The sequence below is a fragment of the Magnolia sinica genome, chromosome 5, assembly GCF_029962835.1.
Source record: "Magnolia sinica isolate HGM2019 chromosome 5, MsV1, whole genome shotgun sequence".
Classification (NCBI taxonomy): Eukaryota; Viridiplantae; Streptophyta; class Magnoliopsida; order Magnoliales; family Magnoliaceae; genus Magnolia; species Magnolia sinica.
The window spans coordinates 111,079,211-111,096,414 of NC_080577.1; the positions used below are offsets into that span (position 1 = coordinate 111,079,211).

At 41.2% G+C, this 17,204-nt stretch overlaps 2 protein-coding genes across 3 annotated transcripts in view; both read right to left on the minus strand.

Annotated features, from left to right (window-relative positions):
• Positions 1-1,392: 1,392 nt before the first annotated feature.
• On the minus strand, positions 1,393-8,723 carry LOC131246697 (glutamate-1-semialdehyde 2,1-aminomutase, chloroplastic-like). The gene is made up of 3 exons (XM_058247047.1): positions 8,511-8,723; positions 5,142-5,315; positions 1,393-2,619 (listed from the first exon to the last, which is right to left on the minus strand). Exons 1-3 carry the CDS (start codon positions 8,694-8,696, stop codon positions 1,552-1,554), a joined length of 1,428 nt encoding a protein of 475 aa, XP_058103030.1. The 5' UTR covers positions 8,697-8,723; the 3' UTR covers positions 1,393-1,551.
• Positions 8,724-13,150: 4,427 nt separating this feature from the next.
• LOC131246698 (protein MICRORCHIDIA 7-like) overlaps positions 13,151-17,204 on the minus strand; it is a 49,937-nt gene continuing 45,883 nt past the window's right edge. For both annotated transcript variants that reach the window (XM_058247049.1, XM_058247048.1), the window contains 4 exons: positions 16,490-16,590; positions 16,251-16,326; positions 14,288-14,410; positions 13,151-13,628 (listed from right to left, as the gene is read on the minus strand). In XM_058247049.1, the coding sequence (XP_058103032.1) occupies positions 13,575-13,628; positions 14,288-14,410; positions 16,251-16,326; positions 16,490-16,590 (354 nt within the window). In that variant the 3' untranslated portion in view covers positions 13,151-13,574. The remainder of the gene's footprint in view (positions 13,629-14,287; positions 14,411-16,250; positions 16,327-16,489; positions 16,591-17,204) is intronic.

A 17,204-nucleotide genomic window follows, 5' to 3' on the forward strand; every position in this document is an offset into this window, starting at 1 on the left:
TCCATTAGACTCAAAATCACATTGTGGTAAAAATATAAAAAAGGTTAATCTAGTCATGTTGCATGTGACAGAATGTTGGCAATGAAAGAAAGCTCACAGCAGAGCAAAAATGAAGACGTTGAGATGGATGAGTGACAAGACGAGCAAAGATAGATTTAGAAATGAATGCATTGGATTGAACTTAGGAATACTACTATAGGTAATAAAATGAGAGAAATATACTTGGATGATTTAGCCATGTGCAATGAAGATTAAGATCTGCATTGGTGAGGAGTAAGTTGGTTGAAGTTGCAAGCTCTAAAAGGGCAAGAAGAAGGTAGAAAACAGCATCAGCTAAGGAAGCTAGAAAAGATCTTGTGACCCATTGTTTAATTGCAGATGTGGTCCTTGATGGAGTGAATAAGAGGAAGAAGATTTGTGTAGCTAACCTCAATTAATTAGGATAAGGCTTACATGATGATGATCATGAATGGTCTAACTAGATTCATTAGTAGATCGGTTTTCTTTCTTCAAATAGCAATTAACCTTCATTTTCAAACTCAAATACCATGGTATTTTCTGTTTTTCCTTCTTAACTAGGGCCTAATACAGGAACCCATGACAGTAAGCTGCCATTTTTTAAGTTGCTGCATCTTGTCCATCTGCAACATTGCACATGATCCAAATCGCACGGCCCATCTGGGATGTAGCTTAGCCTAAAAAAACACTGATCAAGCCATCCTAGCTATCTTATTGGTGGGTGTCACATTGAAGGTTAAAAACTAAAACGGTCAGCTGTCCAAATCCAATAAGTGAAATAGACGGTTAAGATTTTTCAGTCAGGGTAAATCTGGGGCTATGTTTCATCCACAATGGGACCGCTACTTCAACAGTTCAAATCATCTAGCATGCATGATGTGTATATGGGATGACACACCACAACCTTAAATTGGTAAACTACTGCAGTGGTCTAACCGTTGTGGTCTACTCAATTGAAATATGTCCAAAACAAGCTGTTCTCAGTTAATCAGTGCCAAGGCAAGAGAAATTATCTGCTTTGGGACAGAAAGATTTCACGATGGAATCAGCGTCCATTTGCCCAAAAAATAGAGATCCCCTGTCCCATCAGAGGTCAGACAGTGTGGGAAGTGGACCCCACATGATCAGAGCCCCAAAATTTCAAAGCAAGTGGGGCCTATTTTCATATCACTATCAAATTAATGAGATCATATCCCATATCTCCTCCAGCTTCAAACAAACTCCACAAATTGAAAGGGAAAAGATGGGTGTCCCTCTGGGACATTACCAGCTCACAGCCATTGACTGATGTGGTGGCCCCACCATGGAAGCCAGCCAATGGGTTGTGGTGGGCCATGTCCAGAACCAATCCTACCACATTAAAATCAAAGACAATGAAGAAGATAGCTGTCCTTCATTAGTTCAATACAAGCTTTGCATCTAAACAACATGGAAGCAATACAAATCTCACACAATTCCTCTGAAGGAAAAGTCCCTACAAAACGACTCTCACCCACATAAATATAGCTACCAAAACCCCAATAAATCAACAGTTTATATCTGCCGGAAAACCTTATCAGCTGCAGCAATCGTCCGTTCAATGTCTTCGGATGTATGGGCCAGGCTCGTAAACCCAGCCTCAAACTGCGATGGTGCAAAGTACACTCCTTCCCGCAACATCCCCTGGAAAAACCTTGCAAACTTTGCAGTGTCGCTCTTCTTCGCGTCTGCGAAATTGTAAACGGGCCCCTCAGTGAAAAAGAACCCGAACATTCCACTGATATTCCCACCCGACACCTCATGCCCAGCCCGCTTCCCAGCATCTAGAATCCCCTGAACAAGCTCTTGGGTGATCTTAGCTAAGTATTCATAGCTCCCCGGCTTCTGTAACCGCTTCAGTGTATGAATGCCAGCCGTCATTGCCAATGGGTTCCCACTCAAGGTTCCTGCCTGGTACATGGGCCCTGCTGGTGCCACCATCTCCATAATATCCCTCCGCCCACCATATGCGCCGACTGGCAGGCCACCACCGATGATTTTGCCAAGGGTCGTAAGATCAGGAGTCACACCAAAATACTCCTGGGCCCCACCATATGCCAGACGGAAACCGGTCATCACCTCATCGAATACAAGAAGAGTACCATTTTCTTTTGTGATCTCACGGAGGAATTTTAGGAAGCCGGGTTTTGGTGTGATGAAGCCGGCATTCCCAACAACGGGTTCGAGGATCACAGCGGCAATCTCACCTTTGTTTGTCTTGAAGAGGTTTTCGACGGTCTCGATGTCGTTGTAGGGGGAGGTTAAGGTCTCGAAAGTGGCAGCTTTGGGAACACCAGGGGAGTCGGGGAGTCCAAGGGTAGCAACCCCACTGCCAGCTTTGACAAGGAAGGGGTCAGCGTGTCCGTGGTAGCAGCCCTCGAATTTGATGAGTTTCTCTTGACCAGTGAAAGCACGGGTCAGGCGGAGCACCCCCATGCAGGCTTCTGTGCCTGAGTTAACAAACCGGACCATCTCAATGCTTGGAACAGCTGAGATCACCATCTCAGCCAGCACATTCTCCAGAACACAAGGAGCACCGAAGCTTGTCCCCTTCTTAAGGGTCTCGATCAATGCTGCATTTACCTGAACGCAAGATCTTTGTAAGAACATGGGCTGTGAATGGTTCTCAATTCAACTATATTATGGTTTTTCCACAAGAGAGACTTCAATCCTCTAGCAGAGTGTGATGGTTCATACAATTGCACTACGGAATTGGATGCAGCATATATGTGAATCAAATTAAACCACTCAAATCATGGGCCCCACTTCAGATGGAAGTATTGTCCAAACTGGCTGATTGGTGGGCATTCCAAAGGACAATTGAAATGAATAGTAGTCAATGCTCCAGGTTGAACTCACAAAAGTCTGTTAATCAGAGGTTTGGATTGTTCCATAAATCTACTTTTGCCTTTCTGGGTGATGGCCTACAACAGCCCCCATGATTTGGATGGTTTAATTTGAATTACGGGTATGCCACATTGGCGGTTGTTGAATCCCACAATTGGATGGCTTAATATGACTCCTCTCTATCAGAGTATCAAATAACTCCCCTTTCCACAATGGACGGTCCACGTACAGTCCAATGTGTCAATTCAAATGCAATGACACAAGCCTACATGTCACGTCTACAACATCGGACAGATGTAAAAAGTGGGTCCCACCATGAAGGTCACTGGGAGCAAGAAACAAGCTGGATTCATCACTCAGTACTCGGGAGCGGAGTTGCGTGCATATGGAAATAGGCAGGACTGATTTAAATCAACCATCATTTTCATACATGGTGTCCCACCTAGAGGATGAATAGCCTGATTTTCACAACAAGTGATCATCATGATGGCCCCACCCTTTACATGGCTGATATAGTTGCACAAAGCAGGAAGCAAAGCGGCAACAGATTCGGGTATTGTTGCAAGAAAGGGTCTGCTTCAAAATGTTAACAAATATAAACAGCTAGGAAGTGGGAGTGGAGCAGGAGCAGATTCCGTCATGCAGCTAACCTGTTCATGCACATGGACATGTTGGCAAATGTGCATCCATTACACGTAAAGTTCACATGCAACACATGAGAGACCAGAGTCATCAAGACCTACAATTAACCTTCGAATGTGCCAGAGACATAAAATAATCAGGGCTTGGGCCATGTACTGTAATAATCAGTTTCTAATTTCTCAAAAAAATTAAAAATCATCCTGATCTAGAACTCAGGTAGGCCACACTGTACAGTCACATTCAATGATCTCACTTGTTATTGGAGATGATCATGGAACAGGAAGACATGAAAAAGCCTGTGGTATTCAAGTAGGTTGTGATCCCTTTCAGTGTTTTGAAACTCGACTTCAACAGTAGCTCTATTGGCAGTATGGGCGGGTGCATTGGAAGAATTCTTAGAGAAGATAGAGGTGAGATTAAGCTGGTGTGAGCAAGACCAGTCCTATTACAGTGAGACCTTGTAAAAAGAGTTGTTCACAAGGCCAGCACTCAGTTGAAGGTGATTTGATGATTGTTAGTGTGGAATAGAGAATGGGACGTGAATTGCCTGTAACTAAATGCGCAACATGCAAATGATGATTTTACACTTTTCAATGAGGCCCTGCCTTCGACATGCATATGTGGCACGTTTTCATTGGGCCAAGATTCCTGCAACCCCCAGTTGACAAGCAATTCGTGTCATAGAGAATGGGAGCTTTGGAGACTTGTGTGCATTATTGAAGAAATTCAAAATCACATCCTTTTTTCTTTTTCTTTTTTCCTTTTTGGTACAGCATTGGGGCACTGCCTACTGAACGCCTGTGGTAAGACTCGATCCCGAGAGAACATTGTGTCAGGAGATGTAGCTGAGTTGACTAGAAAATCACACCCTTTATACAGGCTTTTTCCTGATTAGGAAGCAAATGAAATGATGTAGCTGAGTTGATTTTAAAAAAGAAAAAGAAAAAAAAAAAGCAAAAAGAAAAAAGAAAAGAAGCTATTAGCCAATGCTTTGGCAAAAAAAGGGGTGCCCAAACTCTATTTTTGGCTATTTCCGCTGCCTGGGTTTTCTATTCAAACTAAAAATTTCCATTTACTTATAGAAAAGAGGAAACAAAATGTTTCTCATTTGCCTCCTGGGGTATGTGAGGTTGTTAGAAGTACGGACTAAAATGTGCATTAAATAATGAAAAAAAGAAGAAGAGATTTGCTCAAATACATCTACATGTGTTGCAATATGATTGGTCGGGACTCTAGCCATTGGATTTGTGTTCCTTTCAATGATCCAAACCATTTATTTGATAGGCCTTCCCATGGACGGGGGATCCAAAGCAAAATATCCAAATTTCAAATGGTTGAAATAATCAAATATGAGAGGTTCTATTTGTCGTCTATACACCATACAAGGTGAGGCACATTGTATAAACGGATTGGATCATAGGAAGACGACCCAGATTTAAAGGTGACGTCCCGACGTATCACATTGCAATACATTGGGATGTAATCGAGCACACTCCTAAAACAGTTATCCGAAGAAGATCATTAAACCTGCGGCTAGGGAACAATCATATTTTGATGTCCGGTCTACCATGAAGAAAATAAAACATAAAAGTGCGATCGGGGAAAAGGAATAGTACCTGATCGTCGGCATGACCAATGATTGCTGGACCCCATGAGCCAACATAGTCGATGTACTCATTTCCATCTATGTCCCAGGCATGGGAACCCTTCACAGCGTCAAACACGATGGGCTGTCCCCCAACTGATTTGAAGGCACGAACAGGTGAATTTACACCTCCAGGCATCAATTCCTAGCACCAGAATTTCTTCAATGAGTTAAAAGGGAATATAAAAATTCGAAAATTAGTTCATGTTCCATTTCAAAAATTATTTACCTTTCTAGAAAGATGGAAACGGAATTTTTTTTTAAAAAAAAAGAAAAAGAAAAAGAAAAAAAAGAATCTGAATGCTGTCTGCGTAAAAAAATTGAATTGAATTTCCTACAGAAAGGGCACCCTATGAACTAGGATGCAGCTAAAGGACTTAACAAATCATGCATACATCAGGAAGTAAGTAATAACCTGATGCAGCACAAGTGTGGCCCATGATTCCAAGGTCCAGATCACTGATCTCTCAAGGGCTCTGCTATGGCTGTGGGATGCCCCAAAAACTTTCCCTGATCCGAGGATTTTAACCCTCCTATCAATGGCATAAAAATAGACAGTCGAGAGAAAAATTACGGAATCAAAACAGTGAAAACAAGGTCAACTATTGGATGGCTAGGACGTTTCAACCCGAATGAATATTAGGGTATTAATCAATCGTGGTGAGGTCCATGAGATCAAGTCTGGAGCATCAAGCCATGACCCACTTGTTTCGAATGGGCATCAGGAAACATCCCATCCTGGTGCATCAGGACTCTTTAATTCATCAAGAGTTACAATGGACTAACATTGAAATTGTCCGTTCACTAAAAAAAAAACTCAACTTGGGTTCTTCTCAAGTTTTATGTGGACTCAGAACATTCAATGTCAGGGAGGGATATAGCATCCTCGCTAGGACTTTCCAGAGAAGAAAATTAGCAAATAACCACATCAATCAATATTTGCAACTTGTAAACCACCACCCAAATGCGACTTTCTCGAACTCAATAATTCTTTCATCGATATCCTAAATTTCTTTGGTCAAACCCATTAATCACATACCATGCATCACCAATCGGGACCATGACTTGCACTTGCACAATACTGATCCAAACTGACCAAAATGTTCACTTTGTCCATGACTAGCCAACTCAGAGATTACAGCTGACAATGTGTTTAAGGTCATTTCATTGACACATAAAAAACAAGAGCCATCATATCATGCTCGGTCAAACAATATGAAATTCTTTGTTCTGCCGTGACAAGGCTGAAGGTAGGGCCCACTTGTAGGGGATTCGTGGGGCATTCATCCATTGGGTCCCATAATGGATTGGTCATTTCAAAAGATATTCTCCATCAAACAACTGCAAAAGTACGTGGCCTGAATCACCTGATGGTTCATCCAATGGTCCACGTTGAACAGCAAAAGAGTTCCACTAATTGTATGGCTAAAATTTTCTGAAGGGGGAGACAATTTGGGCCATAACCCTTTCATACAAGCTGCTGCTTCAACAAAAGATGCTGGTTTTCTTGGCCGAAGATTGCATATTTTCTCAATGACCTCAACAAAGAATACAAACTACCAAATGTTATACATTTTCTTCACATTATACGAATGCCCAATTCTTACCTGAACCCCAAGATCCAAAAACAATCTAGTTCTCATAGTATACAACTACACATTCAAATCCAGGTTCTTAATTCAAAATCAACCATACAATTTAGCCTCAATACTCCCGGTTTTTCTCAAAAAATCACATCAACCACTACATTCTAAGAAAATTGCCATAAGAACATCAAGTAAAACTGCATTTTATCTTTGTTATAAAGAAAAGTAGAATAATCAATGCCAACCCAACATACTGAAAGCTCCAATCTTCTTATTTTCTCTAAAAAACACCACATCCCTGTCATCATCATTGTGGTAGCCTTATCCAACTAGTTGGAGTGAGCTCTAGAAACATCAAATAGATGACTATTCTCATCCGTAGAAGAGCTTAAATGCATTCCCTCTTTTAGGAAAATAAAAAACGTTTCAGAGTAGAGAAGAAAATGCGAGCGAACATACAAAACCTTCTTTATTCTTTTAAGTTATCCCAAAATCACATTGATGAATAAAATTCAAACAAATTCTAAAAAGAAAAGGAAACATTTTATGCTTAGAAGAAACCCTCCAATTCTTCTAATTTATCCTTAAAATCAAATCAATTACTAATCATCATCATTGTCATCAAAGCCTTAACTAGTTGGGTTCGGTACATGAATCCTGTTACGCCATTCCACTCTATCAACGACCATATCCTCAGTTAAACATCATTGACTAGTATCCAAGCAAAAAATTCTAGCCTGATCATGAACTGAATTTCCATCTTCTCCTGATTTGGTTAAAAAACTACAAAGTAGAGTAGAAAAATTCAACCCAACATGCAAAAACCTCCAATCATCGTAATCAGTGTTGTCATGTGCAATCACATATGCCATTTTGGGTTCTTGGACCACATATGCCATAGTGGCATATGTGTTTTTTGGACTGTTGGGGCTTATGCAATCGCATACAAATGTATGCGATCACATAACCCATGTTCATGTGATTATGCCATCACATTCTCTCTCTCTCTCTCTCTCTCTCTCTCTCTCTCTCTCTCTCTCTCTCTCTCCTTTTTTGCCTATACAAAATCTTCAAAATTCTCCTAATTAAAAAAAAATTTAAAAAAAAACCATGAAAATGAGTACAATCCAATCGAATTCTCATAAAAATAGGAACCAAAGCTAAATTTACAGTGCTATAAACAAAAGCATTTGAGAATAAAACAGATAAAATCAACCTGATGTACAAAAAACTTAAATTCTCCCAATTTACCAAAACACCACACAGGTGATAAAATCCAATCAGATTCTCATAAAAAAAAGAGGAATTGAACTGCATTTTCACATTGCAATACAAGAATCCATTTGAGAATAGAGCAGATGAAATCAACCCGATGTACCAAACTCACCAATTCTCCTAAAAAAACTCACATAAATGACTAAATTCAATCAAATTGTCACAATGAACGGAACAAAAACTGCGTCTTGAATTCGCTACAGAAAAAAACCCATTTGAAAATACAACAGAAAAGCAACTCAACATCCAGAAATCTTCAAAACTCTCCTAATTTTAAAAAATAAAAAATAAATAAAAAACACGTAAATGACTAGAATCCAATCAAATTCTCATAAAAATAGGAACTAAAACTACATTTTCACATTGCCATGAAAAAAACTCAATTGAGAGAAGATCAGACAAGATCATCCAACGAAAGAAAATCCTAGAGAAGGAGAGCAAAGAAGAGAATAAAGAGAATGGTTTTGGGGTATTGGGACCTTGGCTGCATTGAATATTTCTTCCGATTTCTGGAGAGTGAAGCTCTTCTTCTCGACGGAGACTGCTTGCATCTTCGTACGGAATCGAGAAGGATTCGAAGAAGAAGAAGATGGGAAGATGAGAGACGGATTCGAATTCTTCCATGAAAATCCAATCCCTGAAATCGCAGTAGCAGCAGCAGCCATCTCTCGCTCTCTCCAACCTTTGAAAAGATAAGAGTCCGAGGTTTTTATGAGGTTGGGTAGCCCCACACGTACACACAGCACACGTGCCAAACCTGGCAAGTGTGGGGAACAAGTACAGAGGGTAGGGCCCACTTGCAAGATGATCTGGCTGGGAAATCACGGTGGGCAAATCGTAATGGGGACCACCCATCTGCGGAGAGACTGACGGTTTGAAGCAACTTTCCAGCCGTCCAGATTGGAAGTAGACTTTGTGGCTCGTCTGATGATTGGACGGTTCAATTTTTTGCATTAAAGTCATATTTATTGTGTGGCCCACCTAATGTGCTGACGAGATGTTCAACACGCTTGCTACGTTGCACGTATGGAGGAAGGTTCGTGTGAGGCGATCAAACCCCTTTGTTTGGTCAATTTTGGTGGTCCGCACCGGAGAAATTTACCACCGTGGACGTTACCTTTTATCCGGCTATTTTTACGAAGAATACAAACCTCACCTTACCAACTTAGACTTTGCACGTCCGGTCGGACCAGTGAAGGATGAAAATACAGGTGGGGCTTAAAGAAGACCTATAGCTACGAATTATAACCGTAGCTATATGTAACATAATCCCTATAAAAAACTTCCTACACCCTACCATAATGTTTTATTTGTAATCTATTATATTCATTAGATAATGTATATATAAATGAATCAGCAGCCCAATGCAAGCTTTATCCAATAGGCAATATATTAAAATATACCTGTTATGCATGCTTTCTTCAGTGGACCGACCATTTTCAAAAGTTGAGGAAATGCTGATGTATGGAGGTTTTGGATGCTTCATAAAAATTACTGGATAAAAGGTAGCAATGCTTCATAAAATTACAGTAGTAAATTTCTCTCCACACCGCATAGTTATTTGAAAGAGGAATTGTAAAGTCTTGATGCATCGTTTCGTAGAGGTCGGGCCCATTTTTTATTCCATCCAGTCCGTTAATTGTATCGGGCACATTTTAGATGGAAATCACCAAGAAAAAAATAAAATCAAATTAGAGAATCTTTACCGTTGAATCACTGATTTTTCCTTGACCGTTGCTGTATTTTCCTCCCACTCGTCAATTTTCAGGGCACCCATCAAAGGGCCAACAACATCTATGGGAAATGCTTGAAAAATCCCAATCCCATTATATGGGATCAGATCAACGGCCTGGATGACTGAAACACGGCACCAATTGCACGTAAGGGTTGCTACTTTCTATCCACCTTTCTATTGCCAACCCGGACAAACTTATCTTACTAATCTAGACCTCTATCAAACGGACAAACTAATAAATATGAAAATACCCCTGCTTTTTCACGTACTTTAACCTGAAAATTAGAAGTAATTTTGTCCAAATCTCTCTCTTATCCGCTGTGTTCAAAACTTTCTATTTTCCCGATTTTTTCCTGGACATAGCTAGACACGGCGGTCCTGTCAAGGGTTTTGTGGGTCCCATTGTGATGTACATGTATTATCCACTCGGTCCATCCATTTTGAAAGATAATTTCAGGACATTAACCTAAAAATAAGGAATATCTAAGAACAAGTGGACCACACCACAGGAAGCTGTGGGAATTGAAAGCCTACAGTTGAAAACTTCTTGGGGGCCACAAAAATTTTGGATCAGTCTAATATTTATATTTTCCCTTCATCCAGGTATATGTGACCTTATGATCAGGTTGGATGGAAAATAAACATTACGGTGGGCCCTAGGAATTTTTCAATATTAGGAGTTCAATCCCTAGTGCTTACTTTAGTGTAGTCCACTTGAGCCTTCGATCTGCTTCGTTTTTGAAATCATACCATAAAATGATCTTTCAAAATAGATGGATAGTGTGGATAGAAAATATACATCACGGTGGGCCCCACATAGGCTGACAGTGTCTAGCTATGTCCTTGTGGGGGTAGTACCCAATCCGTGTCCTTCAAGATTTCAGTTTTGGCCGTTTCAAAAAGACGGCCATCTCGAGTCCAACCCCTTGTATTGCTAATTTTCAGTCCAACTATCCGATAATTTCTAACCTATATGTTAACATGAAATCCAAGCCGTCCAAAAGGTTGGCCTTATCCTGAGGGTCAACTGAAACAAAGAGTTGGAACAAATATACACAGTACATAGATCGATTTGGATTATTTACTATTTCAGTGGCTATCCATTGTTTTCTAGAATATGGCCCACCTGATGATTTTATTGGGCTGAGTTATAACTTAGAAGATAATCATTGTCGGGTCAACGGACGGGTTGGATGTCGCACACACACACAGACAGGTGGGAGATTTTTCGGTGGTGGGAAGCAGGTTTGACTTGAAACCTAACATGGTAAAAAAAGAAAAAGAGATTTAATTTGGTTGCACGCGGATTACATTACATCGTAGTCGCCCAGAACTCTGAAGCACGTGTTGGACTTTGGCAGTTAAACATGCCAACATGCCGCATGCGTGTGATACATCCCAGCTGCTCAACAGGGGCCATTAGATCAACGGTACCGATGACGGAACAGTGGACCTCATTATACATGATGATGCATCAGGACTCTTGAAATCGTCCTGATAGTCAAAACACAGATTTCTGGGACAAGTAGGATGTTAGAGGGATATGATATTGAATTGAGGTTTTCTAGAGTACATCCTGATGTATTGGTTTAGAATACGTCTGCACGTCAGCCTTTGGATCTGGGGTTGTCATTGAGTGATCCAAACCGTTTATATGATGGACCTCACTTTGGATGGGGGCATAAATAAAACTGTGAATTATTTCAAATCTTTGATAATTTGACTCCTTTTCAGTTGAGTATGGATAGTTACCTCAACCTAGGACTAATCAAGGGCTAAAATCGTTTCACTCTGAGAGTTTCTTGTTTATCTCCTTTCCACAGCGTGGTCCACAATACAAACGGTTCAGGTCATCCAAAACACCCCGATCCAACAGCTAACATACCAACGTATGCTATTGCCAATTTGCCATACGTCCGAATATATTCTAAACGGGCTAGGTAGGTTGTCGAATGTTGACTGCCGTGGCTTATAATCCACGCGCCCCATGCTCAAGGCCCACGCTTTGCCACGTGCGGGCATGATCAGTAACCTTATACGGTAGTAGATGCTCGGGCAGTCAAGGTAATCTTCGCCGTACACGTGGCAGATATTCGGGCAGTCAAAGTAATCTTGCGGTACACGTGGCATACATGACCATTATCTGAACCGTCCAACAGTCGAGCAAGACTTGGAGAGGCCAAAGAAAGGATCTCCAATCTCACACGCTTGTACTTAAAAAACTGATCTCCAATCTCACACGCTTGTACTTAAAAAACTCGCACTTGGCATTTCTCACTGTGGACGTCCACGGTCAGAAAGATATAGACAACGGTCCACATTTGAGTGCAATTTGTAAGTGTAACACCGGCGCAGTCGATGGGCCCAGATCTAAAATTAAAGCCCACTGATCAGTGGTATGGGCACAAGACGTGTCTAAGAGCCCATCAGCCCCGCCCATCTAAGGTTTCAAGGGCATCTTTGCCATACATCATGCATGATCGGGCACACCTAACGAACGGCCAAGATTACGTAAAAAACAAAAGCGCATTTGGGCCGGGCCTGTTTGTTTCCACCCGCCACTGTCACTGTCCTAGGATTTGCTACATGGGCCAGCTTAGTGAGAACTTGGTCCGGTCGGTTGAAAGCCCCATGTACTTGCCTCACACGTGGGAACACATCCGGCGCTGGTCAGGTGATCTAAACATTGTACAACCCATCTCAAGAAATATACTCATGACATCAACAGCTGTGCCACATGTGATGGGTTCCCCAACATGTCTCACATCAACGGTCCACATTTCACAGCAAACGACCTATACAAATGATGCGGGCTGTGGGGTTACACGCGACCTTCAATGGGCAACGACCCCATGTTCGGCCTCCGGATTCCCATCTATTGGACACTAGTAAAAGAAAATGTGATTTTTGGTATGGCCCACCCAAAGGGGGACCCAATGCGCTTACTAAACTACCCACATTCACCAGGCAGCATTTCCCAGAAACTATCTATATAAACGACGTGAGTTACTGCGACCTTACAATGGGCCCATGACATGTAAGTTGTGGAAAGGCCGAGCGTGTGTTCCCATATGGTATAGACTGATCGATGAACATGCTTCACAGCGTTTCCAGTTCACTCAAATCTGATATGATCCACCACAAGGATATTCAGCATTTTCTGATCTGGAGCCTGTATGAATTAGGCCCACAATTCACTGATTTCAGGTCATTGATCAGATGGGACCAGCATATCAACGGGTCTCATACCAGCTTCAAGTGACACATAAGCAGAAACAAAAAAAACAAAAAAGACAAAAAAGACAAAACACTTTAATATACAACATTGTATGTGATCATTTCCCATAAAAGATGACATTATAAAATTATAAAAGCAGACGAACAGGCAGAAATACGTTTTCAATTCCCATTCAAAAATTGGGTCGGGAATGGGTGCACAAAATCCCACCACCTCGTTAGTGTCAGAGCAACCAGGGCCCACCTGCCTGTTCGAACATGGTCAGAAAACCATGATATTCAGTCAACTTACACACATACAACAACCTTTTGTCAATTTGTCGCCCTATAATTCGCCATTACCAGCATCAATGCGAGTCCAGGTTGCGACTTACAATTCTGCATCACCATGCCTTTCTTCTTCCATTCCTTTCTTCCTTTGTTTTTTTCTTTTACATTTCTATACAAACAGCTGGTTGTAGAGGGAATATCTCCATGGCCTTGCCTTGATAAGATTCGGGAAGTTATCAAAAACCAAGTCAGTGTCATGATTTTGTTCGACTCGGAACCATAGCGCTCTAGCATAGGACTTCTATGTGTTAGAGGTCACCTTCTCAAGCAATTCTTGTATGGTGGTAGAAGCATCCTTCAAAAAAGAAAATCATCCGTTCAGGTTCAGTAAGCTATCGTAGTGCTCAATGCAGAATGGGATTTCAGCACTTTCCCAAACAAAGCATTTCACTTCCAAATTAAAGTAGGCGCCCTTTAAATAAGGGTGCAATTGCCCTTTGCACCCTTATTTGAAATAGGTACGTTATATATGATACTCAGGTACTGTATGATGTTTGGTATACAGGCACTCAAAACTTGTCGATGTGGCATACATTAACTTAAATTAAACTGACTAAATTGTGAAACTCACTGTCGTGCAGACAACAGTTCCAAAATCAGACTGTTTAAATGATCCTAACCTCTGATTTGTGGACACTTGTTTGTTGAAATAGGACCATTGGATATTTTTCATTTTTCACTGTTGAATTAATGTCCACCAATCTAATTGTTAGGCAATCCAATAAGCTCGTTTTTTAAAATAAAAAATATATATATATTCATGATTGCATCAAAATTAGGAACCATACTTAGGTATGTCACGTGTGAAGTTCTAAGTAACTTCTAAGCACCTTTGTATCATGATCACACTCTGTCAGAGTATCAAAACTTTTCTCTATTTCAAACAGAGCGTAAAGCAAGGGATCGATGCACTAATGCAGAAAAGCACATGCAAGAGTATGGGATGTTTTTCACCTTTAACTTTTTTCTCAAGATCTCCTCTTCCTTGTCTCTTCGACTCCGCTCTTCTGAAAATATATCTATCAAAGCTTCTTGTTCTTTGTTAGCAGCCTCCAGCTTCTCCTCCAATTCGTGAAACTGATATTTCAGAAACCAACAACTCGGGAGGATCAGGCTACCGTTTCATGCCCAATTTCATGGTTGCCCACAACACTGAAATTGTACAGGCAATTGACGTTGTTCATGCCATTATTGCCCTTCTGTGGTTGACTAAATATTGTTTGGCATACTTTAAAAATCTTCAAAGCATTACATCCAAGATGTGGGCTAACAAAAGCAGAAAAAAACATGTCTATCAACCAGGGTGGGTAAAATATCAATTTTCTACACGGTTGTCAAAAGAGCAATACTAGGGAGATTTACTGCTAGAACAAAAAGCTCTGTGGGGGCCCACCGTGATGCGTGTGTGACATCCTCTTTGTCCATCAGTTGCGCAAGCTCATTTAGGACTTGAGTCCAAAAAAACATGTCAACGAAAAACTCAAGTGGGCCACCCAAACAGAGAGAAGTGGGAATGAGAATGACCACCATCAACACCTTTTTGGGACCCACCATGATATTTATATGCCTTCCAACTAATTCATAGAGACAGGATGAATGGAAAAACCAAATATCAGCCTGATCCAAAACTTTGGTGGGTCCCCTGGAAGGCTTTGATGATGTTTGTCTCCATCTTCACTGTTCCCTGTTGTGTGTTCCACTAGAGTTCTGGATCAGCATGATTTTTGAGTTTGTCCTAACATGATTTGTCACAAATGATGGATGGAGTGGATGTCACATACACATCATGGCAGCCTCCACATAGTGAATTGCCGTAGCATTACTCCTGCCAAAATATATGGGAATTGAGAAATGCTTTGGTTAGGCAGCCTTTCTTGAACCTTGAAATGGGCTCATCTCGTAGTTTAGATCAACCATTTCAGTTTTGGTTTTGGGCTTGTTTGGCACCCCTGACATCAAGATGTGCATACCAATTACTTACTTCAAAACCCACCAATTAGTTTTGCTGGCATTCCCTACAATGCTCTCTGAAGCATTACTGTGGCAACTTTCAAAAGTGGGATCTCAACAGGTACTCTCTCCACAGGCACATGTGTGAGATCCTGACCATACATCGGGTGGTCACATGTGCACATCAAATTTCAACAGTTGGTTAATATTCCTTTACACAACCACCCTTTTCCATCCACATGTGGTCCAGCTGATGACTGGACTGACCCGATTTTGGGGCCAAAGCATATGTATTTTTTGAAATACTCACCATTACCAACGAGGCAACGAGTAATTTACAAGCTAAAGCATAATAAGACTCACAAACCTATGTGGGGCCCTGTGATGTGTTCACAGAATCCAACCCATCCATCAGATGCATCACCTCAAAAAGCCCCCAGCCGCCAAAAATCAGCCTGATCCAAAACTCAGGTGGAGCATCTCACATGGAACATATCAAGAGGGAACACCCGCAAGTGATTAGAGTGGAGGGGCTATCCTATCATGAATATGGAATCCAGTCCATTCAGGCATTTCATCCGGGCCAGATGAAGGGCATGGCAAAAATCGGGCTATTTTAAAACTCAGGTGTGCCCCTGTGAAATTAAAGGGTGAGAGTTCCCTCCCATCTTGTTCCCCTTTGTTGTGGCCCACTTCAGCTTTGGATTGGGCCAAGTACTGGGACTTGGTTTTTTTTTTTTTTCAAGTTATGTATCTGATGGATGGGTTGGATGGTCTGAATACCATCACATAGGCCCCACATCTGACCAGTACCACCATAAGGATACGGTGGTATGGTACCAAAAAAGGTTGCCCCATCAACTATTGTCATTACCTCTACCAAATGGTGCTTCTTGTCAACGGAAAAGCCAGAAACATGTGGAAAGAGTGGCATGCAATAATAACAGGAGAGTAATATTGCACTTACTTGTGCCTTTAGCAATTTATTCTTGTCCCTTTCAGCCTGCAACTTAAGTGACATCGATTCCTCCAATTTCTTAATTCTACAAAAAGAGAGGAAAAAAAAAAAATCAGATTCCATAATTAAGATGAGCTCAAATTCCTACACAAACAAAGAGATCACTGCAATGCTCGAGTTGCATAGAGATGGCAAATCCACCTCACTTCTATCCATCAAGAAGAAAGAAGAAAGTGAAAAAAATCCACCTCTGTTTTAGTTCAGCATTTTCTTCTTCCAACTGCTTTATACTATGTGCATCAGAGGGACTGATTCCAGATAGATTTCCATTACATGTGTCATCAATTGCCTGCCAGTTAAACACACAGTATGAGAAGATTGTGCCTGTACTGCATGCAGTTCTGATTCATGTTGGTTGTTTTTACTCCTAAAATCAGATCAAAGCACTCCAAAGCTCACGTTTATCTATCATTAGAATTAGGCATGTCAAAGCATCGAGCTCAGGTCAGCAAGCCAAAGTACAAGTCCAAGCTCAGCCTAATGGTGATGGGAGATAAAATTCAGTCCCAGGGCAGCCTGGCTCATGCAACCATAATGGGCGTTGACTGGGTTAACCTGGGCAAGGACTCAGATTAAAGCCTGATGGATCAGCAGCACACAACTTATGGACAGCACTAATTAGAATATAATCACAGGACAAAGAAACACGAGGTGCACCATGATAAAAGATAAGTACTTCGCTCCAGATAAAGACAGCTCACATGTTTCAAAAATCATAATGTGACATACTCATCCAACTCAATGTTTAAAAAGTCATGATTACCCATCGGTGATCAAGACAAGGCCCAGCTCATCGAGAAAACATTATTAAGGTCAGGTCAGCTTAGATGTTGGTCAAATAAAGGTTAGCAATTTTAGAACTGTTCCCTGATTTGAAACATTCCAAGTGCATTTTGAACATTA

Excerpts from the sequence above, each read along its gene's own strand:
- LOC131246697 (XM_058247047.1), bottom strand. The coding sequence starts at position 8,696 with ATGGCTGCTGCTGCTACTGCGATTTCAGGGATTGGATTTTCATGGAAG. Across the intron at positions 5,316-8,510 it reads AAATATTCAATGCAGCCAAG|GAATTGATGCCTGGAGGTGT; the intron begins GTCCCAATACCC and ends TTCTGGTGCTAG. Across the intron at positions 2,620-5,141 it reads TTGGTCATGCCGACGATCAG|GTAAATGCAGCATTGATCGA; the intron begins GTACTATTCCTT and ends TCTTGCGTTCAG.